General features: G+C 43.7%; 1 protein-coding gene across 1 annotated transcript in view; it reads right to left on the bottom strand.

Annotated features, from left to right (window-relative positions):
- Positions 1 to 8992: 8992 nt before the first annotated feature.
- Positions 8993 to 25389, bottom strand: part of DOCK2 (dedicator of cytokinesis 2) — a 315348-nt gene continuing 298951 nt past the window's right edge. The window contains exons 48-52 of the mRNA XM_044453756.1: positions 22714 to 22841; positions 21338 to 21512; positions 17865 to 17985; positions 16662 to 16804; positions 8993 to 14038 (exon numbers count right to left, since the gene is read on the bottom strand). Coding sequence (XP_044309691.1) covers positions 13970 to 14038; positions 16662 to 16804; positions 17865 to 17985; positions 21338 to 21512; positions 22714 to 22841 — 636 coding nt within the window. The 3' untranslated portion in view covers positions 8993 to 13969. The remainder of the gene's footprint in view (positions 14039 to 16661; positions 16805 to 17864; positions 17986 to 21337; positions 21513 to 22713; positions 22842 to 25389) is intronic.

Raw genomic sequence — 25389 nt, 5'->3', positions numbered from 1 at the left:
AAATGCAGTGGCAAGGGAAAGTGCACATGAAAACGATACCCAGCTGCTGGTTTCTAAACAGCACATCCTAAAGGAGACTTTCCATTCCAGAATCGGTGTGCTGCTTGGCCTTCATTCTTAAAAGCGCTTGCCATGCACTTTCCTGACCATGCCGTGGTACAACTGATGTCCAGGTGATATTACAGCCCTCCTGGTTCGATTTGGCACGGTAGTCCTTCGAAATACATCTGGAGATTGCATGATCAACACCTGCCCTGTGCTTGCCTTCGGTAGAGTCCTCCTCACAGGCACGCGTGGCTTTTCTCCCATGCAGGGGGACATTCAGTCATGCTGCCTTTCATCTCTGAGCTGAAGTTTCTGGCCCATGACTCTCTGATCCTTTTGAAAGTGTAGGTCAGCCCTGAGAACACTTCAGCACCTTTCTCAAAACACTGAGCAGGCTTTCCGTTAATCCAGCCACTTATTTTATTTGCATTCACTACCAAGAATAACAAAAAGAAAAGCTATTCTTTCCGGGCTTGGTGTTTGCATAAAAACTGTGCAGGAGAATCAGAGTCACAAGCCAGTAATCTGTTCAGCCTCTAGTGGGACAGGCGGAGATGGACAGAACTTCAGTCCAGCTGGAAAATACTAGGGAAAATGTTCCTAAGTTGTGGATAGGGGACTCGAAATGTAGACAGGCGACAGCTTTGTAAAGTCTCCTGTTCATGTAAGTGAAAGTTCAGCTTCTACATGGCATACACCCTGGGGCAGTGTGCTCTTATTTACAGTTACAGCACACTGCAACGGACATTTTCTGCACACTGACCTGGTGAAGAAGCCAGGGCCAAGCCAGCCCAGAGAAAGGAAAGGAGCAGCTACCCTGTCTTAATGTCTGTACAGAAAAGCAATGTCCAGGCAGCCAGTGCTGTTGGCTGGCAATTTGTCTGCAAGTGACGGGATGCAGCCTCTACTGCACTACACAAAGGAAAAGGACACGCTACAGACAGTACTTCCTCTCTTAGTTCAAAAACCTGCTAGCAAGCCTGTCCAGCAGATTAAGATTAGGCACATAGCAAAGAGACTGATCTCAGCCCGAATAGCCCAGGATGCATTGAGTTGCTCTCCCTTTATAGTACACCAGCCTCCCCCAGTATGGGGCTCCGAAGACTCTTTGGTCCCCAAGTCCTGGAATTCTTGATGACGGGCCAGGCTGACTGGGGCGGAGTGAAGTCCAAAATGGCCAGAGGATAGCAAAATATAGGAGTAGCAGCAGCAGGAACCTTTACTGGCATGGGGATGCGATGCAATGCAAATCTGCACAAATCCACACAGTTCTGCAGGGATTCCCGAACACAGCATTGCTAATGGGCATTAGAGCGACTCTTCACAATCTCCCACAGAAAGGCTGCAGTTCTCTCTGCTGCGTCAGCTGGCTCTGTGGACAGAACGAATCAGACCTTTTCCTGGTCTGACTGAGCTTTCTTATCGATCAAAATCGAACCTAGATACTTGGAGCACAACTTCACAAAAAGCGTGCAGCCCAAAAGCATGTGTGAGATTGTTTCCACGCCTCGCCCACATCGGCAGTGCCTTTCAACATACGGCAACCCCTTAAACCTACCTGCCATTAGGGCAGACGGCACGGCACCTTGCCAAAGAACGCATCCCACGCTCTCGTGGCCCTTTACGAATGGCAAAAAGCACGGCCACGGGTCCTAGTTTGAATGGAACATGTAGGCAGAGAGGTGAGCCCGTTTCATGGGCAGCACTCAACAGTTCCTGGAATTCTGTATCCAAGGTTCTCCTTTTAATCCTTTGGAAAGCTTGCTTTTGGCTTTGAAGACCCAGTTGCTCAGGGTCTGTGCCCCACAGCTTTAATTTCTTGACAAGTGAGGAGAACCCTATTGGAAGTATGGCGTCTGATACAAGATAAAGTACCAAGCTGTCACAATCCACTTTATAATATACACGAAGCCAAAGCCATACAGGGTCCAGCCAGGGCATTGTCACCTGCTGGAATTGTCCACTCTCCAGGCAAGACCCTGGCAGTCCCAAGATTTTCCGGGGGAATGAAGATTGTATCCGTTCAATTGAACAATCCAACATGTTTAGCTAAACAGGGGCACCATATAATATTTGGGGTATTACTTTGGCCCTGAAAACCTGAAGTGCAGCTGGCCCATAGCTATTCCCTCTGTTGAAACAGAACCTTATAATGGACTGAGCTGAAAGCCAGGGCACATTAAGTAAAGCTTTGAATGATAGACCCAAGAGTTCTTATAATGAAAATTGATCCCCAGATATTTGAATTGCTTAACCTGTTCGATACTGCTCCCTTTACATTTCCAGGATTTTTTCCCCATGTATTGGCAAAGACCATTACTTTGGATTTGCTGCAATTTAATTGCAGCTTGTTTTTATTCAAATAGCCACCAAAATATATGATGATCACATCAAGGAGAAAAGAAAGCCATGCCTTGCAATGCAGACAATTGCCAACTCCTTTTTCTAATGACATGTGAACTTTTAATTGTTTTTCACAACTCACACATAAATACGTCAAAACACTCAATCTTAACCCCTCCCCTTTTATTGAACTTTGTGGTGTTTAGATGGCAGTGATAGTGTTCCACCTCATGATAGCTTTAATAGCCCATGACAGAGTAATAGTAACGGAGTCCTTGCTTCTGTTTGGAAACTGAATGGACATCCCTGACCTAAATCACTCCAACATTCAGCAAAAACAACAATACTGAGGCACTGGAATCCTGTCCATTTTTGCCTAGGAGGAAGGCTGCCCCTGCTATGCAGTGAAATGGCCTTACGCTTGGGTGAAATGACCACCCCAGCCAAAAATTAAAAATAATAAAAAAATCTACATGTTAAGAAAACTCAACAAACAAAATGTTATTGTATTTGTATTGGCAGGAAAGGGTAAGGGGTGCTTTTGGGATGTTTTGCCTCACTTAAAATGCCTGGCTTTGGATCCCAAATTCCTGGCCTTGATGGGGCTGCTGGTGGCACTGTTTCAGGCAGCAAAATGCCCATGATCAGCTGGTAAGTGCTGTTGAGCTCCATGAGTATAGGATTGTAGCTTAAATGAATCCTGCCATGAATTCAGTCATGCTTCTCTCTATTTTCTGAATACTTGAATGATATAATAATACCAGTCTCGCCTGCATGCATGTTGACAATATTGATATAGTGCTTAGTCAAACACTGTTTGTGAGAATATACATCTTCCCTGCTCAGCCAGGCACTCTTTAGCAGCACATGGACGCTTGCTTGCCAGGGAAAAAAAAACCTGTTCCATTGGAAAAAATTGAGCTCTCCTACAGTGCCATTCTATGAACAAGAGCCAGTGTGGTGTTGCAGTTAAGCGTGCGGGACTGGGACTCAGGAAGTCTGGACTCTAGTCCCTGCTCAGTCATGGAGCCAACCAGGTGAATTTTGGATCAGACTCAAAACCCAAACTAAGCCACAAGGTTGTTACTGTGGCGAGAACATTGAGAGAAGGTGGAGGAGAATGATATCAGCTGCTTTGAGGTCTTTAAAAGAGAAACGGTGGGATATAAATCTAATAAATAAATAAATGTCTGCTCAGAAATAGTTTAATGGGTCTTTCTTCCAGGTAAGTGGAATAGGATTGTCATCCTAGGATATTTCTTAACCTGCCCGCCTCTCCCCCACCCCCACCCCCAAAAAAGCCATTAAAGTTTGTGAGTTTTGCATTTGCAGTACCCAATTTTTCATCTTTCCATCAAGTTTTTTAAAAGTTTTAAACTAGGTGAAAGTACCGATTCACTATTTTGCCAGCAGATCTGGCATTCGCAAGCCCTTCATTTCACTGTCGGCTGTTTTCAATACAGAAGGTGAACAGCTCCCTCTTGTGAACGCTGTTGGAAATGCATGGAAAAAACGCTGCTAGGACTTCCCTGCGCTCCCGCTGGCAATTTCGTGTTCGCATTGCCAAGCGACTGCTTCTAGTGTTACAGCTTCTGCTCATGGAGAGGTTCTCAGAAACCGCTTGCATGTTTGCACAGCTGCACAGATATTTATTTCTAAATCAACAATCTATTCAATTGAAGGTGCTTTCACAAATGATACTGAGAACAATTGTCCGTATGACATGTCAATGTTGCTAGCACATAATACAAACAGAGGAAGAAGCCAAGATAGGTTTTACATTTGAATTACAATGTAAATGCAAGAAGCTATTAAAGCAACCAGTGTGAAAACAGTCATAGGTGAACCCACAAGCTATAAGACTATCCCTGAAGGCTTGGTTGGCTTTCCTTTGACTTTTTAAATAATGGACCCAGCAGAAAACAGACACACGTATCATTCCGAGACGTAATTCCCTTGCATGTGAGTATAAGAAAGGAAATGTATTGAAGGAGGCCACATAATGACCTGCTAAGGACATCTTATGGGTTAAACCACCCCAATGAATGAGGAGCTGGGTCCTGTCCACCTCTTTCCATTTTAAATCAATCACTTATGATTATTACTACTTTTTATACCACCTATAGCTGAAGCTCTGTGGTCTGTTTACAGCAATGATCATAGAGTCATACTGTTAGTTCACCATCCAGATTCTAACCTGGGAAGACCTTGCTTAGCTTCCAAGATTAGACTGGATCTGGCACCTCAGGCTATATGGAAGCTGTATGAAAAGATCCACTCAGGTGCTGAGTGTGATGTGCAGACTCAGAGTGTTGAGCTATTTAGAGGCCAAAGCACCTACCAGCCAAGGACAAACAGCACCCCATATCTAAAGACATCTGGGGATGCAAGGTGGAAAGGTATTCTCTAGTATACAAATGGCTATTCCCCAAATATACGCAGTGCTGATGCACTTGTACACTGTTCTTCAGGTCTGAAGCTGGTTGAAAACACAACGTCTAAAAAGTCAATGCACAGCCAGCGACAAGCCTGGATCTGTCACAGCATGCACATTTACATTTAGCCTGAATTAGTTACTTGACACATGTAAAACAGCCCAGTCATTCTAAAGGTGCTCTGAAAAGGGAAACGATCTTTATCCTTTTACCAGGAGTGATCTGTCACTGCTAAGTGATACAGTGCAATCAACAAAAACTTTTACCATTTGGTCCTGCTGAGTTCAAGAACCTCTCAAGGACCCCACTGACTTAGAAGGTGAAGCTTCTAGCAGGTGGTAAGATGAAGGTAGATTGTCATTCAGCTGGAATGGGGGAAGAATTTGGGATAACAATCCCTGTTCCACAAACTCAGTGTTGTTGCTTTCCGGTTTTCCCATTCTCCCAAGGCAGAATGTAGGAAGACGGTTAGAAGCCTGTTGCTTGCCACTTTAGTTGGCACCCCGTGACTTGTTTGATTTAGCACCTTGCATTCTGCCTATGGCTTAGAGCTCATTATCGAGCTTATGCTGTGGCATGGTGAAGGTGGCAAAGAAAGTTTATTTTTCCGCCTCCCTTGCATCCTTTCAGTGCCATCCAGCAGGCCTGTTCTGAATGGTTCAGGGGCTGTTACAAACTGGCCCTGTGAAAGAAATGGTGGACACCTCAGTGGGCCTCTGAGAGGAATTTGCACAGCAACTCCATGAGGAGTTGGACTCCATGGTTGATGCAATTCCTCTGGCTGAGGTGTCCAGTGCACCGTCTGGTCCAGGTTTATTGGATGAGTTTCAGTTGTTGAGGCCGGAGGATGTGGACAAGGTACGTGTATGTTTGACCCTTGCCCATCATGGCTGGTCATGCAAAGAGGGGATGAGCTGTGAAGGCCTCCTTAAGAGAGGGAATGGTCCTGGCCTTGTTGAAAGAGGCTGTTATTAGACCACTCCTGAAAAAGGCCAACTTGGGCCCAGGGGACGTGAGCAATTATAGACCAGTAGCTAACATCCCCTTCTTGGGCAAGGTGTTTGAGCGGGTGGTGGTTGACCAACTCCAGACACTCTTGGATGAAACAGACCATCTTGATCCATTTCAGCTGGGATTCAGACCTGGATTCAGAACAAATACTGTCTTGGTTTCCCTGTGGGATGACCTATGCCAGGTGAGCGACAGGGTGAGAATGGCCCTATTGGTTCTTCTGGACCTCTCAGTGGCTTTCGGTACCATCAACCACGGTATCCTTCTGGACAGGCTAGTCAAGCTGGGAGCAGGGGGCACTGCTTTGCGGTGGTCCTGCTCCTACTTGACTGGCCATGTCCAGCAGGTGGTGCTGGGGGATTATTGCTCTGCTCCACAGGGCCGGAGTTCCCTAGGGCTGTTTTATCCCCCATGCTTTTTAACATGTACCTGAAACTGCTGGCTGAAGTCATCAGAAGGTGTGGACTGAATTGTCATCAGTATGCTGATGACACTCAACTCTACCTTTCTTTTTCACTGCATGCAGGTGTGACAGTGGATGTTCTGAATCGGGGCCTGGCCTAGATAATGGATTGGATGCTAGTAAACGGAGTCTTAATCCAGACGAGATGGAGATACTGTGGGTGGGGACAGTGTGTCTGTTCAGATGGGTGACACCTTGCCTGTCCGGGATGAGATTGCGCTCGCCCTAAAAGACAGGGTTCGCAGCGTGGGGGATGCTCCTGGACCCCGAATTATCCCTGGAATCCCAGGTGGATTCAGTGGCCAGGAGCACTTCCTATCAGTTTGAGCTGATATTCTGGCTGTGGCCATATCTGGACAGGCAACAGTTATCTATGCACTGGTAACCTCTTGTCTGGATTATTGCAACATGGTCTGCATGAAGTTTCCCTTAAGACAGTCCAGAAACTTCAGTTGATCCAGAATAGTGTAATCAGATTGTTAACAAGGACTGGCAGATACAATCATATAAAGCCAGTTCTTTGCCTTCTTCACTGGCTCCCAGTGGAGGTCCAGGCTCAATTGAAGGCGTTAACACTGCTGTTTAAAGCCCTATATGGCTTGGGGCCAGGGTGTCTAAAGGAGCACCTCTTCCCATAAGAACCTACCCAGCACCTTAGATCTGCATTGGAGGGACTTCTGAAGGAAACCCCTCCTCAGGATGAAGGACCTTTTCTGCACCCCAACTCTGGAAAGAGCTCCCCAGAGAAGTTCGTCTGGCACCTTCTTTACATTATTTTAGGAGCCAGGTGAAAAACTGTTATTATTTTGACAATTTTTAAATTGTTAACTGGTCTTAAGTAGCATTTTAACTGTGGGTATGTCATCAGTTTTGTGCATCTTATATTGGTTTTAATGTATTTTTAAATTTGTAATTGCTGTTTTATATTGCATTTTACTCTGCATTTTATTCTATTCTGTATTTTATTTTGTGTTTTGTTATTGTAACCCATCCAGGGAGCAGTAAGGCAAATGAGGCAGGTTAGAAATCAAATAAATAAGTAATATTTGACAAACTTCAAAGGATTCTTCAGGCTGGTCTCTGTAACTGTGCTTTTTCCATGCATTAATCCATTGCTGCCTGGGGCTGAAATTGCCTTTAAAAGTGATGGATCTTTTAGGACTAGTTTTTGAAAAGCGTCACCCATGTATCTTTTCTGTCTCTGCCTCCTTTCAGGAGTTTTACACAGTGCCACCCTCTGCATAATTGCGTCTTAAGCATTACGGAACACCAGCGTTTCTCTGCATCACTGCTCTGCGTGACACAAATCGAAGAGCTATTCCACCGGTCAGAGTAGAAGCAGAGCTTGGTTTGCTGTTATAAACTAGGAAAGGAAGCAAGCATGGACTTAACTTTTCAAGCGTCTCCTGGAAATCTCTACATGAACAGCTGACGGAACAAGAACATCTCAAAATTATATGTTGTGTGTAGCTAGACTTGCTGTGTGCTTCATGTTCCGGCTAGTGTTGGGATAGAGCACTGCAGAATCTGCCCCTCCTCAGACTGCGGAGACTTCCTCTCAGGTTCAGCCCTTAGGAAACCATCTGGGGACTCTCCAGGAAGTGAGAACCCCAAAATTGGAAAATTAGGCTGGAGTCCAGGAAGCCAAGCCCAGGGAATCCAATGGTTTCCCAGCCCCAAAATGGATTCCTCACACTACTCTAGTTCCACTTGTTAAATTCACATATCCTAGCTCTTTGTCTAGGTGAAAACCACATTTCTGCTTTCTGGGTGGCCTGGAGGCACCTCCAGTATCTGGAGAAGCGTTTCAGCTGTGTGTGGCTTCCTTCCTGGCAGGTCACATTCATACTCTCTACAGCAAGAGGGCCTCAGGAAGGCCTGAGGCTGGGCTTAGATGAGAACACCTCTTTCCTCTAGCATTGCACCATATTGCCCATGATCACAGTCCTTTGAGAGTGCTGTGCTGCTTGTGTTAATTAGTACTTCACTCCAGATAGTAATTGGATTGTTCTGTATTGCAACAGTATCATTATAGCCATGGAATTTGCACTTGCCAAGGGAGGTGCCGCAGCTCTGTGTCAGAGCATATGCTTGCCTGTGGGAGATGAGATTCAGCGCTTGGCATCTCCATTAGGGCCCGGAAACACCCTTCTGAAAGCCCAAAGAACTGCTACCAAAGTGTAGGCGATATTCTGGCAGATGGACCAGATGTCTGACTCAGTACAAAGCAGCTCATGCAAGATTCTTAGTGCAATGCATGTATGCCTTTGCTGGGTTTGCAAGCTTTGCAGAGAGGGGGCTGGAGATCTTGTAAATTCTGCTTTCCTTGAAATGCAGAGGGAAGGCTATTTGTAAAGACTAATCAGCTGCAGAAGGACGCCTGCTCCATCCCCAGAATAGCACAATTCAAAACAGGGGAAATACGCGTACTGAGCACACAGGGGGACTCGCTTCTGAATGAACTTGCACAGGATTGCCCGATGAGTAAGTGATTACACTGTTCTTCTTAGAGCTCCTTTGTGGGTGGAGTCCTGCCAAGTGATGCCCTGGAACAAGCACATGGGAATTGAGCTGGTTTTGCCTAACAGATACATGATGTGCTTCTGTTGGCTTCCTATATGCACACTGAAGTAAAATACAATTTTAATAGTATCTTAATTACATCTTGTTCATAAAGAATAATCACAACAAATTATGTGGACACAGGGCCAATTCAGGGGTCTTTAGTTTATTTTCACGTAGAATACCATACATTCCCAAGCCAGTTTCAGTGGATGCAAAACTGAGGAAGAGGAAGAGGAAGAGGAAGAGGAAGCAGCAGCTATTGCTGCTAAGCAAGTACAACAAAAATATGCAACTTTTCCAGTAAGGAATGAACTTAATTGTCTTCAACTTGGCATCTGTGTGAATATTTTAACAGCTACATTATGTGATATCGTTATTCATGGACTTTTGCAAAGCATGTGTATTAAACAATTAGCATGAAGCCATGAATAGCGCTTACCAAATTTGATTATGAGGGGAAATAACTTATTCATTCTGCACTTCATAGTGTCAGCATGATTCACTTGTGTGAAAACTCTGTACGTGTTACAGCATCTGATCTTGCTGCACCGAGCTGTAAGCATGAGATCATCATTCACATGCAAATAGGAAGTGTGATGTTTGGTAACAGAGACTGCAGAATGGCAGCTTTTCTTTATTGGTACTCAATGGACACTCAATGCAATATCAAGACTTACAGAATCCCAGTATGTTTACAGCTGCAACAAAAATAATCATCATTATCAAAATATTATTTTTACCAACTGGAGACAGTCAATTCCAGAGATGAGGATTTGGGGGCATTTCTCAACATTGTATCAGAAGAACTGAACTAAGTCTGTCCAATTATTTTTGCTTTGATTTGTTCCTCTGGCTCATATAAGCTTGAGAACAGCCACATAAGGATGAGCAAAGGAACTATGGAAGAAAATATACCAGTGCAAGTAGTAAAGACAGTTCACCATCCTTCTAATTAAAATCATTTTATGACCATCACAACTTTTCCAGAGTTTAGCTTGCTTATTTCAATGCCTATCAAAGCACCAGGAAGATCATTGGTTTTTGTTGAATGATGTAGTCTTTCCTCATCTAACCTTTCAGGAAGAAAAACCATTTTCAAGGACACCGCCTGGATGATGGAATACACTGTGCAAGGTAGTTATGCTCCACAATATGTCCTGTGAAATCAATCAGATGTTCTGAGAAGATTTCAGAAACAATTCTGCTAATCTACAAATGACTTGGTGGTCTTCTGCCAGGAGCACATACTGTAGCTCGTGTATTCTAGAAACAGTTCTTCCAAACTTAGGTCCCACTACACGATCATATATGATGGCCCCTCTTTGGTGGCTCCAGAAGCTACCTGTACCTCTGGTTGCAGCATCAGAGTCCAGGTTAGGTAGCTGCTGGTGCTGGATAAATGATCCAAGCAATAGAAGGGGGATTGTGCTTGATCCTGAACTGTCCCTACGTCAGAGTTCCCCTGACAGCAGAACATTAGTTATGAGGAGCAAATTGGCTTTTGGGGACACTGTTCCTTCTACATAATACAAATGGAAATTCCATTGTTCACCTTAAAGAAGACAACTGAAAACTCTATTTAAAGGCCCCAATTGGTTATGTTGACAGAGCATCCAGGAATACATCCTCTTCAGGAAAAACAGAAAGGATGAAAAAGAACGTGGAGTCACATTATGCATTAAAAACACTCACAACTGCAATGCCAGGAGAAGCTAAGTAGTCACATCAAATGCATCTGGGCCGTGTTAAGTGGGACAAAAAATAAAAGGAGTGCGGTCATTGGTGTCTATTGCTAACCATCCAATCAAAGAGAGGACAAACGCGTTATCTTTGAAAAACAAATTGCCAGCATTGCAAGGAAGCATGATGCAGTCATCACGGGAGACTTCAGCTTCCCTGGTGTTTTCTGGGAGACGTATTCTGCCAAACATGGCCCCTTCAAGGGATTTCTGACTTGTGTTATCAGTAACTTCCTCCGGCAGAAGGTGGAGGAAAGGACAAGAACAACAGCTACACTCAACCTTATATTTACCAGCAGGGAAGATCTGGAGGACAGAGCAATAACCATGTGGGACAATGACCATGTCGTTCTTGAATTCTCAATTATGAAGATGGCAAGAGCCACCTGTAGCCAAACACATACCCTAGACTTCAGGAGAGCCAAATTTAATACATTCAAGTCAATGATAAGTAAAATCCCCTGGCAACTCACTCTAAAGAGAAAAGGAGACCAAGGAGGATGTGGAATCTTTAAAAAAAGAAATTCTCAAAGTACAACAACTAAATCCAACAAAATAACAAGTGCAACAGAGGAAGCCCTCATGGCTCCACAAAAAAGCTAAGAGACAAACTGAGAGCAAAAAGGACATGTACAGGAAATGCAAGGGAGGCCAGGCCACAAAACACAAGTATAAGCAGGCCACAAAGCTGCATCAATCCAAGATGGGGAATACTCAGCTAAACAGCACTGAAAAAGACCTTGGAGTTGTTGTGGACAACAAACTAAACATTAACCTGCAATGTGATTTAGCCATAAAAAGGGCTAACACTATTTTGGGACACATAAATAGGAGCAGCACTTCCAGGACAAGGCAGGTACTAATTCTCCTTTACCTAACACTTGTCAGACCTTACCTGGAATACTGTGTTTGTTTCTGGGTACCCAGGTTTTTAAAAGATGCAGAAAAACTAGAAAGGGTTCACAGCTAGGCAACCAAGATTATCCAGGGTCTGGAAACTAAGCCCTACAATGGGAGGCTGAGAGAGCTGAGCATGTTTCGCCTCAAGAAGAGAAGATACAAGGAATTATGATAGTACCCTACAAGTACCTCAGAACCTGTCACAAAGAAGGAAAAGACCTCTTCTCACTCATCCCTGAGTGTAGGACACGGAACAATGAACTTAAACTGCAGTACACCAGATTCAGGCTAGATGCCAGGAAAAAGTTCCTCACTCTCAGAACAATACAACAATGGAAGCTGTTGCCAAGAGAGGCTGTGGGCTCTCCCACACCAGACACATTCAAGGCAAAACTGGACAGTCCTCTGAGTGGGATGGTGTGACTTGGCATCCTGCACCAACAGGGGATTGGACCCAGTGGCCTTCTCGGCCCCTTCCTACCCTACTCTTCTACCAATCTATGAATTCTATGAAACAGAACAGGGAAATGGATATTTGACACAGTGAAGTGGAGAAACTTTATAGGAAGCTAAAAAATTAATATGCATTTCTTGACTTCTAAAACAATGGGGAGGTTATAAAATAAAGGTTTAAAACACTTGCAGTATGGCACTGGATGGAAGGAAGGAAGGAAGGAAGGAAGGAAGGAAGGAAGGAAGGAAGGAAGGAAGGAAGGAAGGATCAACCCTGTGAGCACTCTCCAGACCTGGCTAAAAAAGTCATAAGCACAAGCTGGCAGCTCTTACAGCAGAAGTGGCAGTTAAGGAGCAGAATGAGAGCCTGTGTCATTTGCCACCCAGTCCAGCTTTCTGGTGCCCTCGCGGCGACCTGCAGGCTTGCCAGAACCATCCTGCCAGAGGAGCACCTGAGACTCCTTGGGCCAACCGCCTCCTGCAACATGGATAGAGCACGCCAAGGCCGTTTTGTAAGGATGCTGCAGGCAGAGCTATGAAGTTACAGCTGGAGACAAGGTGTTGGCAGAGTGATGTGGGCTGCTTCCCGTTTTTCTGTCTCTGCAGTAACCTGTGCTGAGAAGGCAGATTTGACATGAAAGGGGCTGGAGGTTCTTTGTCTCCTGTGCTTTTCTGTATTGATCTGTTATCCCTCCTCCTTCTCTTGGCTTCTTCAAGTATTCCAGCTGCTGGATCGGATAAAATACAGGCTGTATCCCCATGTGGCTTACTCACATATTCCTTATGAATTGTTTCTTATTTACATATACTGTGTATACATTGTTTGTTAACTGAATTTCTGTCTTCTTTAGGACTGAGCTGAAGTGTAGTTGTTCATTGTATTTTTGACCAGTTCTTCACATGTTTCTTTTGAAATTACTGTCTTTGCTTTTTGTATCATCTTGGCCTCTTTGGGCTCTATTTGGGGCAGGAAAAGCATGGTGCAAACAAACTGAATGAACAAATATCTTATGCATGTCAGAGAAACAAGAAACTCAATTATACTTGCAGAGTAGCGGGAGTTACCTCTATTGTCAGTAAGAGAAGATTAATATGCTGCACAGAGAAGGATTTGGAGAAATTCCAGGAATGATGATTCAGAGAAAATGGGAGAAAACATTTTACATTTAACTGCTAAATTACAGGAAGTACATTGTATAGAGCTGCTGCACAGAAAAGGGATAGGGGTCCAGATGTATCCACACTACCCTGGAAGTAAGCGCCCCTGAATACAATAGAATTTACTTCTGAGTAAACTTATATAGAATTGCAGTGCAGAGGATTTTTTATACAGACAAGGCTTTGAAAAAAAAATCTTTTCAAGTCCAAAAAAGTCATTATTAGGGGTGGGAGTGAAATCAAATATATACTAAGAAAACTATGTCTTTGAGCATTTCCATAGAATTAAGCAAGCCTCTGCTTTATTTTAATTTTTTAAAAGCATGAGTACAGTAATTGAAAGTTTAGTGGATCAATGAGCTCACTAAGACCTAGTTGACAAAGTCAGCCTTTCAGGAACCCAAATGTGTAGGAGGGTACAAAAGCAGGGGCGTTTTGCCACCCTGTGTTTAATATGAAGAGGCAATGAAATGCTGCAGGTCGCAGAAATTGGGTTGGGTGCATGTCATCAATAACACATTATGTTCTATGCACAGTGACAGGTACACACGCAAATATCCTCCCACAGACATAGGATTCTTGGAAGGCAGAGTTTCTGAATGGATTAACAACACAGATTAGCATCCACACATTAACAACTGCTCCCTAATGTTACAATTTCCAACTGCACCCTGAGTTCTGGATTTAGGAATACAACAATGAACATTTTTGTGATGCTTGGATTAAAACAGAAGATTCTGCAAATGATTTGTACGTATTAGGAAAGTTCTCCTAAGCCAGTCCACATTCCCAGATTTTGAATGTTTCTTTTCCCCCCATTTGCTAGGAAATGAGCTTTCTCAATTTATGGAATTTCTTCACAGGTCCAATAAATCAGACTGCCGCTCACTGGTGTGTTTCATGTCTTCAGACTGCTTGGGCTTGTACTGTATACAAATGGGAAAAATTGATGTCAATGTATTGCTTTCCCCAGTGATCTTGCTTTAAACATACAGAGTAGAGACATGCACATTAAATTCCACTATTAATACTGAATCCATGCTAAAATTCAGCAGTTTCTGTTAGAGCCTGTATAGGCCAAATTGTTCTAATGCTTTCCTCCCACTTCAGTGGCTATTGTGTTTTCACAAATGAAATAAAAGTAAATGAATAAACTGTCTTTCTGTACAAAATTCCAAAGGCGACTAACATAATCTCAAGGTACTTTGAGTGTGGCTGCTACAGCGTGTGTGTGGGGGGGAGGGGTTTCCATCGCACTGTCCCCTTCTCTGCTAGAACTGGGGAAGGCATAGCTAATTTTCATGAAGACTCTGCTGAGGCTCAGCCATGTGTCAGCCGTGTTCCAGAAGTTTCACGTATCACTTTTCCCCAGAATGGCATCAGCTCTGGAGGGCAGGGCTTGTGATTGAAGGCAGCCTGCCTTCCCTCTCAGAAAAACAAGAGATTTTGTCACCACTGATCTGAACTCATCAGTCCAGCAACGCTGCACTAGGAGAAACCATAGCTAAGAATGTCTTTGACCATGTTGCTAATTTGGGAGAGGAAGCTGAGCAATGCCGATAGTCGAATCCATTGAGTTTGGAGGCCATCAGCTATTCCAGTGTCTTCCACTGCTATCAGGGCAGGTGCTACCATAGCAATCTACCAACACAAAGAAGGGGGTTACACGTCTCCCAAATTCAACATGTAGTAAGATGAAGGAGGAGCTAGAAATGTGGCCACAGCCACAATGATGATACTCATACTGTACACCCTCCTGACATCATCCTATTAGGAGTGGCAGTATTCAGTGTAACAGCTTCAAGATAGCTCCACTGCATTCAGGTTACACTCTTGCTTTGGAGAGACAGATTCTTGCAAATATGCCTAACGAAATCAAAATATGTATGCCCAATTTGCTGATTGAAGTAGCAGCACCTGCTTCAGGGGTGGACAGCCTTTTCAGCCCTCAGGGACTGCTTCCAGTATTGGACAGGGCATGCACGGGTGTGTGTACCCATGCGCACACACACACACACACACAGTGCCCAGTGACTGGGACTCCTCCTGCCCAGTGAGATGTAGGGACTGTTGGGATGCACGTGTATGAGGATGCCAGCCTTTCTAATCCCTGGCTGACCACCACTGAAGCTGCTGTTTTCCCACCGCTGATAGTGGTGAGGAGCAGCAAGCTTAGAAGCACGATCTTTGGTGGGCTTTGGGAGAACCTTCTACCTTTCCCACCTGCTGGCAATAACTAGTCATGCTAATAGCCTTGTTGGGACAGTGTATCCTTCCCAATTCGAAGCTGAGGTTCAAGGAAACACAGGTGCTCCCCCACTGGCCTTGCAAGCTGCGCCAGGGAGTGCCTGTGGGCAACGGGCTGCGCATCCCTCACCCAAGCTTTGGTTTGGCTCTTATCAGGGATAGGCATGATTAGGACAAGGAGCCTTGGCTCCTACTGCCTCCCTTGCATAACTGGAAAGACGCCTTCTGGCTGGCACACTCCTGCAGCGCCAGGGGAAAAGCCCCTGTTGGTGGCAGAGGAAACATTATTTCTTTCAACCCGAGTGTTCAGACTCGCGAGGGAGGAGCTAATGTGAGCACCACATAATTTATGTCAGTGGCTGTGCCCCACTGGATGCTGCCAAATGTGCATGAAATGGCATAATTTGTCATCACTATAAATACTGGTATCCCAGTTGTAGCGAAGGCATTTCTTTGTTTTGTCTTTTGCTGTTAAAACAAATAAGCAACACCTTCAAAGTCAGAGGTCGTTATAAGGCGACTTTGGGAAGCTTTTGTTCTTATCACCTTTAAATCCAAGTATGCCAGTTCTAACAGTGTACGCTGCTTTAAAAATCAAGATGCACCGCCATTGGAATTGTTGGGAGTTTTGCCTAAGGCTGTGCAGGAAATGCAGCATTGTTAACTTCTTCGCGAATTCCTATGGGAGACATTTTCTTTGAGGCTTTCTGAGCCTCAGATCTGCCTCCTCCGTTCTCTGCTGGGAATTGCTGTTTAGGTACGTGCACCGCTCAAATGACTTGGGTTTCAGAGACACCACACGAGTGGCAGGGAACATGCTACAACGTAACGAGCGTCCCATTGCCTGACTGGCGTCATGAAGCAAGCAAGCAAGAAAGGGCTCTGTCTGTATTGCTGATGTGCTGCTGTGGTCGCCCACCTGCCACGGAATAAAAAGCAAGGCATCCTAATTTTACAGGATGAATTGGCACATAGATCAGGGCAGAGAACAGGCGAAGGCTGAACGGGAGTTCCTGTGTTAACGTAATATACAGATTGCTGCGTTGGGGCATGCTGTGTGCACAGAGCAGGGAAATATGAGAGATGCACTGGGAAGAGGCATTTCCTCACTGAGTGTTTTTCAGGCTGTGCCTCATTTGCTTGTGCTCATATGTTCCACGTATTGGGCAAAAGCTAAGCTAGAGAATCTGTTTAACAAAATCCAGGAGGGGATGCAGCATGAAATCACATGAGCACATGGTGGGGACACCACTATTCAGCTGTATCGTTTGTTCTACACTGAAATGAAGTACCATCACGTACTATTGTCTTGAAGATCTGGTTCATTTTCTTCTTTTTCAGGGTTCTCCTGTCGACTTCCAAGATGGGAGGGATGCTTGCCTGGCTGATCCTCTGTGATGCATTTGTTTCCTCGGGTGCTGGGCAGCACACTGACAGAGTTAATCCTTTAAAACAGTGCAAATGTTTATAATAAAGTGATGAGGCAGGGACCAAGTCAATTAACTCTCAAAGATAAATCTTGGGGTTAAATTTAGACTGCAATGGATCTGATTGTCCTGTCTGGCCTGTAGAGCTTTTCACCCAGCAATGCCTGGACTCATGTGGCAGCCGTTCAAAAGAAGAGACATATGATGCTTAGGGCATCGGTTCCAGGCAGAAGTACAAAGGAAGGTTGACTGATCAGGTTGCCATTGCACCGAAGGGTCCTTATGGAAACACCTGTTGTCAGAAGTATATTTATATGTAGGGCTTGCTCTCGCCAAATCAGGTGCGATGAGAGGGTATGGCTTTCTCCTACTCTGTTACAGAAAACCCCATGTGTTTGATATTTACCTCGTATATAACTGGGAGAGAGACAGAGAGAGGCAGGAGTTGACCACGGAAGAGCACTCATTCATCAAGGGGGTACTGGGAAGTGGCAGAAGCAGCCTGCCAGGCCCCATCATGGCATTTCTCGGGTGTGAAATACCGCCTCTCTGAAGAGATGCCCAGGCATCCTGCCTCCCTCCCTGCCTCTCCCATGCTGCACCACAGATCTGCCTTCCCTGCAGCAACAGCAACTGCACAGCAACGTGAGCAAATCGTTTCTGTCCCTAACCCATGCCTTTCCTTGGTATTGCAGGTGTGTGAAAACTCACATGAAATCAGCACCACTCCTGAGGTGGGAAAACAGGCAGTACCGATCTGAAGACTCTGAAGAGTCCCTTGAGATACACACAGATACTGGGTAAAACAGCGGCTATGGTTCAGAGTGGCAGGGCTTCTTAAATACGTTGATAATCTTGCCTAATTTATTAGCTGAGCCTGCATCAGCCCACTTGCTTTGGGTCCAGCAGATGCTAAGCCACTTCTATAATAACCGTCACCATTTTGGTTCTGGAACATGAAGGCATGCTGCTTTGTTGTCTTCGTGTCTCTGAACAGCAGAAGCCAAATTTTTTATTGTTTAAATTAGTGTCAGACCCAAAGTGCAAAGCTTTCATTCTTTTATTCTAATTGGCTTACCTGGTATAGTTGGCATAGAACGGCTGGCAAAGCTCATTTGTTTGAGAACAGATGTTTTCTGAGGAACATCCAGATGTTCAGAAAGGTTGGTGTCACTCATAAATTCATATTTTCTTGGCAGCTGTGCAGTGACAAAAATGCCATACTGCTTAGGCTCAGAACATTGCATTTTAACCGTTTTATGAAAGAATACAGATGGGGTAAATTAATACAGGAAAAGAGCTGATGGGAACTTCTGGAACTTCCTTTTTATCTTTTTTTCTGGCAGTGATTCTTTTCAATACACAAGCCTTCTCCTGTAGTTTTGCTGTAACATTATTACACCCAGGTTGTGTGTCTTAACTGTGTTGTCATTTTTTTCCACCTTCCAATAGGTGGGAAAACATGTTGTTTATGTTTGCTCACCTCTTGGAAGGGACTGTTCCTGCACTTTGGTTCCTCACATATAAAACTGCTTTTGGCTAATCCAGGAGAATGCAGAATATTTCATCTGATAAGCAAACAGATGTTTGATAAGCAAACGTCAGTAAAACAAACATTCATTTCACTGACATCTAAGGACATCATAATCAATAATTCTTCTGCTGAGTTCAATATAATGTGAGCTGTACTTAAGACCACAGTCCATTGGGAACATCTACAAAAGTTCTCTTGAAGCTATTGAGATGTGTCCAAGGGCACAGACAAGTGAGTTTTCGGGATCCTTTTATTTTTTCTGCTGCCTAAGAAAAGAAATGCCAATTTCATTATTTACAAATGCTACCAATCACAAAGGATGATAATCTACATCTTTGAACTATCAAACTCATTTTCTTTAATTGCATCCACACTCCAGATTTACAAAAAAAAGGATGTATTTCTTTCACTCAGTGTGCAAATATTATTTATTGTAATATCGCTATACCTCACTTTATTTTATTGCTTTACAGCCCTGAAACATAGTGAAGGGTGGGATATAAAAGCTATAAATATATACACACATACATCTCTAGTGTTGGTTCCTGTCACATGCTTAAACAGTTTAAGTATACAGTGAGCGAAAAAGTACTTCCTTTGATCTGCCTCAAACCTCCCACCCATTAGCCTCATGCGATGGCCTCAGGTTCGAGTGTTATGGATGAGGGAGGAAAATCCCTTCCTCTCCACTTTCTCCACACTGTACTATATTTTAAACACCTGCATCATGTCTCCCTTTCCTCGCCTTTATTCTAGGTAGAACAGTCCCAGGGGTCATAGCTGCTCATAGAAGAATTGCTCCAGTCCCCGGATCATTTTTGTTGCCCTTCCCTGCACTTTTTCCAACTCAACAATGTCCTTTTTCAAGTAAGACAACCAGAACTGCACACATTATTCCAAGTGTGGTCGCACCACAGATTTATACAAGGGAAGAAATATTTTGACAGTTCTATTTTCTATTCCATTTCTAATTAAGCCCAGCATGGAGTTTGCCTCCTTCACAGCAGCCGAGCATTGGGCCAGCATTTCCATTGAGATGCCCACCACTACTGTTCTTGCTTAGCCACTGCTGGTTCAATCCCACCAGTGTGTCCTCTCTGCCCCAGCCTGCATTACTCTACGCTTGCTTATATTGAACTGCATTTGCCATTTCAATGTCCATTCTTCTAGCTTGGAGAGACCGTTTTGTTTTGTTTTTCAAAAATGGCATCATCAGGAAACTTGGCCATCTCACAACTCACTCCTGATTCCAAAACATGTATGAAAAGGTTGAAAAGCATTGCTCCTAATACCACAGGGACCCATGCTCTGGTAACTCCCTGACAGGATTTACTTGTTTATTTATTTATTTAAGATTTTTGTATACCGTCCAACTACAGTTATCTCAGGATGGATTATTGCAATGTACTCTGTGTGGAGCTGCCCTTGAAGGTGGTCCGGATACTTCACTTGCTTAAGAATAGAGCTACCAGGATGTTAACAGGGACCAGCAGGTATTCACCTATAATGTCGGTCCTCTACTGTTTACCCTGGCTGCCAATTGAAGTCTGGGCCCAATTTAAGGTGCTGGTGATGACCTACAAAGCCCTAAATGTTTTGAGTCCCAGATACCCAAAGGAGCGCCTCCTTCCCTTTGTGCCCTCCTGCCCCTTGAGATCTGAGGTGGAGGTCCTGCACTGGGAGCCCTCCTTGAAGGAGGTCATGAGGAAGAGTATGTGGCGGAGGGTCTTCTCTGTGGTGACACCCTGACTATGGAATATGCTCCCCAGAGAGGTTTGCTTGGTGCCAACATTATATTTTTTTCTGTTTCAGGCAAAACTCTTTTTATTTTTCCATCATTTTAACGTCTAATTGGTTTTAATCTGGGTTTATTATACTGAGGTTTTGGCTGCTGTGCTTTATTTGCTGCTTTTATCGTAAACTGTCCTGAGATGTCAGTAGCTGGACAGGTTATAAAAGCCTTAAATAAATAAATGAATAAATTTTGAAATTCACTTCATTATTCCACATCTCTTTATACAGTGAAGGCATCAGGGAGAGGCCCACCCAGGCCTCAAAACCTGTTCAGCATCTGTTTGGCAGACACAAATGGTGTTTTAACAATTTATGCTGCCGTGGTCTCCAAAACAGTGTTCTAAACATTGATCTCAGGAGGCTCCAGAAGCAGGTATTTAGGATTACAGAACTTTAGGAGGTTTTTTTTTTAATGTGATCAAAAAGAGGCAATTTACATCCAATGGGGAGAGTGAGTAAAGCTGACACACTTTTGATAGGTTCTTACACAGCTCACATTGGGACACGGTGCAATCTACTTTGCAACCCTTCTTCTAAAGGATTTGGGGTGCAGTCTGATCTTTCTTTAGCTCTGCCTCTCAACGGCAAACAAGGCTTCTTCAGTGAACTGTTCTGTTTTTCCTTGATTTCTACTAAATGACATTGCTCGTTTAATACTCAAAAACATTTGGTTCTCAGGGATGATGTTGTAAAATTGTGCCGTGCAAGTTATATAACCGAGGCTGAAGATATATTAGCAAGATCAAAGTGCTCAGATGATAGACGGTGCAAGAAGGTGGCAGTGATGTAGTCTTCTGCTTGGCGCTGTTTGCAGAGCGCAATCTGCTAACTTGCAATGTCCTAACAAGATTTGCTTTTCTTTAACAAGATTCACAATAAGCACCTACTCCTCTTGAATGTAGCTCAGCTGGAACCAGAGACCACATAATTGCAGCTAGTTCCTTTCCCCTGGGCCACTAATAAAAGCTCTCACCAATCTCGCCCGGAAGACATTTGGTTCAGGGCAGATTCCCAAACTCAGTGATGCATCTTCATTTCCATGTGCCACTGGGAAACTATAAATTCTATCGGTTACCAAAGTGACCTGGTTGTCACATTGGGCAATAAAACAACCATTTTTTTATTTTATTTTTTTTTTTTAGAGAGAGAGAGCGATTGCACAGAAAACATATGAATATAATGGACAGTTTGCACTTCAGGATCACACTATAATAACAACTTACACATTTCGTATCAGGAAGTTCAGAAGATGGTTTTTCATCTGCAAACACGACACTGCTTCTCTTTCCTCGTTTCCTGCATTTCCTCAACTTAACTTCAGGCTGGGAGCTTATCAGGCGTACGTTCTCATCAGATTCGGATTTGGTTGCCTTTGGTGACATGACTTCCAGTTCAAAACTGCAGGTGTAAATCAAGGCAAAACCCTCTTAATAACACTGCCCATGGTGCTTCTGGTGTGGAAATCAGCTTCTGTGCAGCCCTCTTATGTAAAACATCTCAGAATTTGCTCAAGCAGACACACAAACACATGAAGATGAGCAAGGAGGGCGGAAACTGTATTCCGCAAGAGGCTGAGAAGGGCCGAGGGAAAATTACCATGACACCGCTCTTTTTGCGGGGAGGGTAGCAACATTAATTTAGCTGGAAGAATATAGATTGAACTAGAAATGACAACAAATGATTGAAAAAGAAGCGAACTTAGAAGATCCAAGTGAGATCCTGCCTGAAAGGATGTGGGGAAGAGTTCAGATAGAGGACACAGTTAAAATAAGCTTGAATATCACATTGAGGTAGAAGAGGGTAACTTAATGGGAAAAAGGGGTAGAGATGGGGGAGGGGAGAGGATGAGAAACTCTTGCTCCAAGTATTTCTGGTAGAATTATGACCTATACAAACTGAATCTTAACAGATTTGCAGTAATGGTCTTATTTACAAATTCCACCACATGTTTCTTCATTGGTGATATGCTGGCTCCTGGACATCAGGAGTTATTCATCAGTTTTATTCATTAATAGGCATCACTGTGACCGGGACACCGTTCGGTGTTACACCTGAGGACAGTGATACACAATTAGCAGCCACAGTATGACCTTAACATATGTGGAAGGATAATCTAAGAATACAACATCCACACCTGAAAAGAGATTTTCATGCTCTTATGTCTTCTTGCTAAAATAAGCACAGGCGCTATCATCTGCCTAGTTTGTATTTTTGGTCGGCATGAATGTGACTCTACCTGAAAGCAGCTTAAGTGCCTCCAAGTATTGGAACAGGAGTGAACAAGTCTTCAAAAACGTAGCTGCCTTGAGACTTCGTTAGTAGGTGGCATACAAATGGAAGTGCGTGGAAATAAATAAATAGCCAGTTACTCAGAGTTTGCCACTGCACAGTTTAAAAGCATTTTTTGATAATAAAAGAACAAGTACTTCTAGGTTCAAGTCCTTACGGTCTTAGTTAAGCCTTCACACGCAGTTCCTCAATATAAACGTAACACTGTTTAAAAGGAAGCGCGCTCCTCTGCACTATGGAAGGGCTCCCCGCAGTTTGCATTCTGGGAAGACTCCGCTGTCCCATCCCTCTCCATGCTGACAAAACCAACCTTTCTGCAGTAGTCCTGTTTGGTGTTCCACATTCCGAATTCATGGAGGACAGTGAAATGATAGACATCTGACGATACGATCTCAGCATGGATGTTGGCCGACCGAGTCGCCTGTCTTCAAAATCCGGCTTGGTGGGGAACATAGAGCAGGAAACACCATGAAAAATGTGGGAGAGGAGGGTCATTCATCCTGTGCATGGGCCTCGCTTGTAACACAAGCTGGAGCAGGAGGAATGGAAAATTCCCCAAGAAGGATGACTTCCTTGGTTTCTTTTCCTTTTCTATAAACTCAGTGGCAACTTTTATGAATGACATATTAAATAAACCATGTTGCCAGAAGATAACGGTGAAATCATGGTTTATGCAAGGTTTGCACAAGACATGAAAGTTGCAGAGTTCAGTAATACCAAACTAACTCAAGCCCTCGCTCTTGGTTGTGCTTTTTCCTGACCTTGAAAGGGAACATTTTTTCTTAAGGTATTCCTTGAGAAACACTGTCACCCATACTACCTATCTTTGCAAAATAAGTCACACGGTATGCAGGGGTACTTTGATTTATTGTCTAAGCAATACCTGAAAATGAAAACAAGGCAGGTACTTAAGGCCAGGCCTGTTGGATGAACAGTTTTCATTAGGCAGGCAAAGGCTGTGCAGAGTAACAATACATGATTCTCAGATAAGATCCACTAGGCAGGAGTATTTCAGATGTCTGTAGATAATACACACTGTTTAACTAGTATGGCTCACAACTGAGCTGTATTTTTGTTGAATGTAGATCACCTTCTTCACTATTTTCATCTAATGTTACTGAAGAGGCTGAGCACAGTCAACTCAATGGCCTTTCACAGGGAAAGCACACACATCAGACAACCAGAAAGGGATAATCAAACCGGAATGGGTCTACTCTTAATTGACTTTCTTATGTATTAGTTGATACACTAAATACTGCCATCCCCCAAGCTGATTAATTTACACATGCTGTAGGGCCATACAGCATGATTTGAGATGCAGTTTCTGATATGTGAGCCCATACCACCTCTAAAAATTTGTTACCAAGGGGCAAGTCCACACCATGTGATTAAGAGTGCCTCATTGCCTCCATCTTTTCCCACCTCGGAATAGTGAGGGAAATAGTTTTAGAAGTAATGTTAAGAATATAACAAAAACCCAAGAAGAGCCCTGTCGAGTTAAACCAAAGGCTGATCCAGTCCATCACTCTGCAGCCAATCTGCTGCCTGTGGGAAGCCCACAAGCAGGACATGAGTGCTATAGGACCCTGCCACTCATACCCTCAAGAAGTGCAAAGCTGCTGATACTGAAGGTGATATACAGCCATCACAACCAGTAGACACTGATAGCTGCCTGCTCTTACAATGGCATAGAAATGGTTTCCATTTATGTATATACACTTGCTTGTGTCTCTTGAATTTCTGAACACATTCCCCCTTTCTTCCCCAATTTTATATCACTTATCCTGGAGACAGAAAAGGGAGATGGTGAACACTGGCCAATCCAAACAGAGTAAGAGTGGAGATATAGGTGGACCTTTCAAGATTTGAATGCCATTTGCAATTTTGTTTTTTAAATTACTTTTGGTGACTAAATGCAGACATTGGTTGTAGTCTACAGATCTGATGCATGATCTTCCTGGTCCTCACCTCACAAAGTTTCCTTTATTGCAATAGCTTCTTGCTCTCAAAGCTCTTCTAATCCATTTTCAGGTGTGGCAATTCCATGGCTCCCTATGCACTGTGTCTCAATAATACCTTATTGGTTTAGTTCCATTTCAACACCATTCCAATGTTATTGGCCATTTTTTTCCAATCTCTAAGTGCAATGTCACTGGGGCAACCATGGTACAATTTAACTGACCTGAAACTGACATTGGTTGCTCAACCAACACGATGCTGATTTTTTCTGTGAAGGAGAGGCCTTGAGTTAGAGATGGAGGTAGCACAAGAAGCGTGCTCTCTCCTGGATCATGACCAGCAGCAGCCTCAGCAGGTCTCCTCTTATTTGCATTGTCAGTGATATGACAGCTAATCTGTGTGGCAAAAGAATGCCACTCTCAGGGCAATTGTGCTTCTCAATTGTGCACAAAGAAGCCCGTGAGGTGCAAAACTCAGGAAACGTTGCCTAGGTGTCCAGTTATACATACAAAATAGTCAAATAGTTCTCATTTGCATTATACCGCCTTGAACCCTTCCTTCAGTGAAACTGAATCAGCATGCGAGGGAAATATATTCCAGGCAAAATCAGACATTTTATTCCATACACAAAAAATTCTTTTCAGTGCTATCAAACATTTTATCTAATTATTCAGCTATTTCATTGGCTTTGCTCCAGCAGCTGTCAGAAATACAGAGTGGCTAATTCCTTCTGCAGGTTTTCTATACTACCATATTATCCTCTGCTAATGTAGCCATGTTTTACTATACTCAACAGGGCTCATTCCAGAAGCCAGTTCTGCAAGCAGTTTGAATACTCCAAGAAGCCCTGGATAGTCAGTCTGGATCAAAACACTAAGCTAATAAAATGACAATCTGGGGAAGCTTGGTGCCCTAGCCGACATGCTTGTATAAGGCATGCCTCTATCTCCTGAACAAAGTGGGATGTGAACAATTTTCAAACAACCAACTTGAAGATGGTTAATTTTACACCAGGCAAAGCTGAGGG

This window comes from Varanus komodoensis, unplaced genomic scaffold (assembly GCF_004798865.1).
Source record: "Varanus komodoensis strain SLA01 unplaced genomic scaffold, ASM479886v1 scaffold7_1, whole genome shotgun sequence".
Classification (NCBI taxonomy): Eukaryota; Metazoa; Chordata; class Lepidosauria; order Squamata; family Varanidae; genus Varanus; species Varanus komodoensis.
The sequence above is the reverse complement of the archived record's forward strand: the minus strand, read 5'-3'. Positions and strand labels throughout refer to the sequence as shown.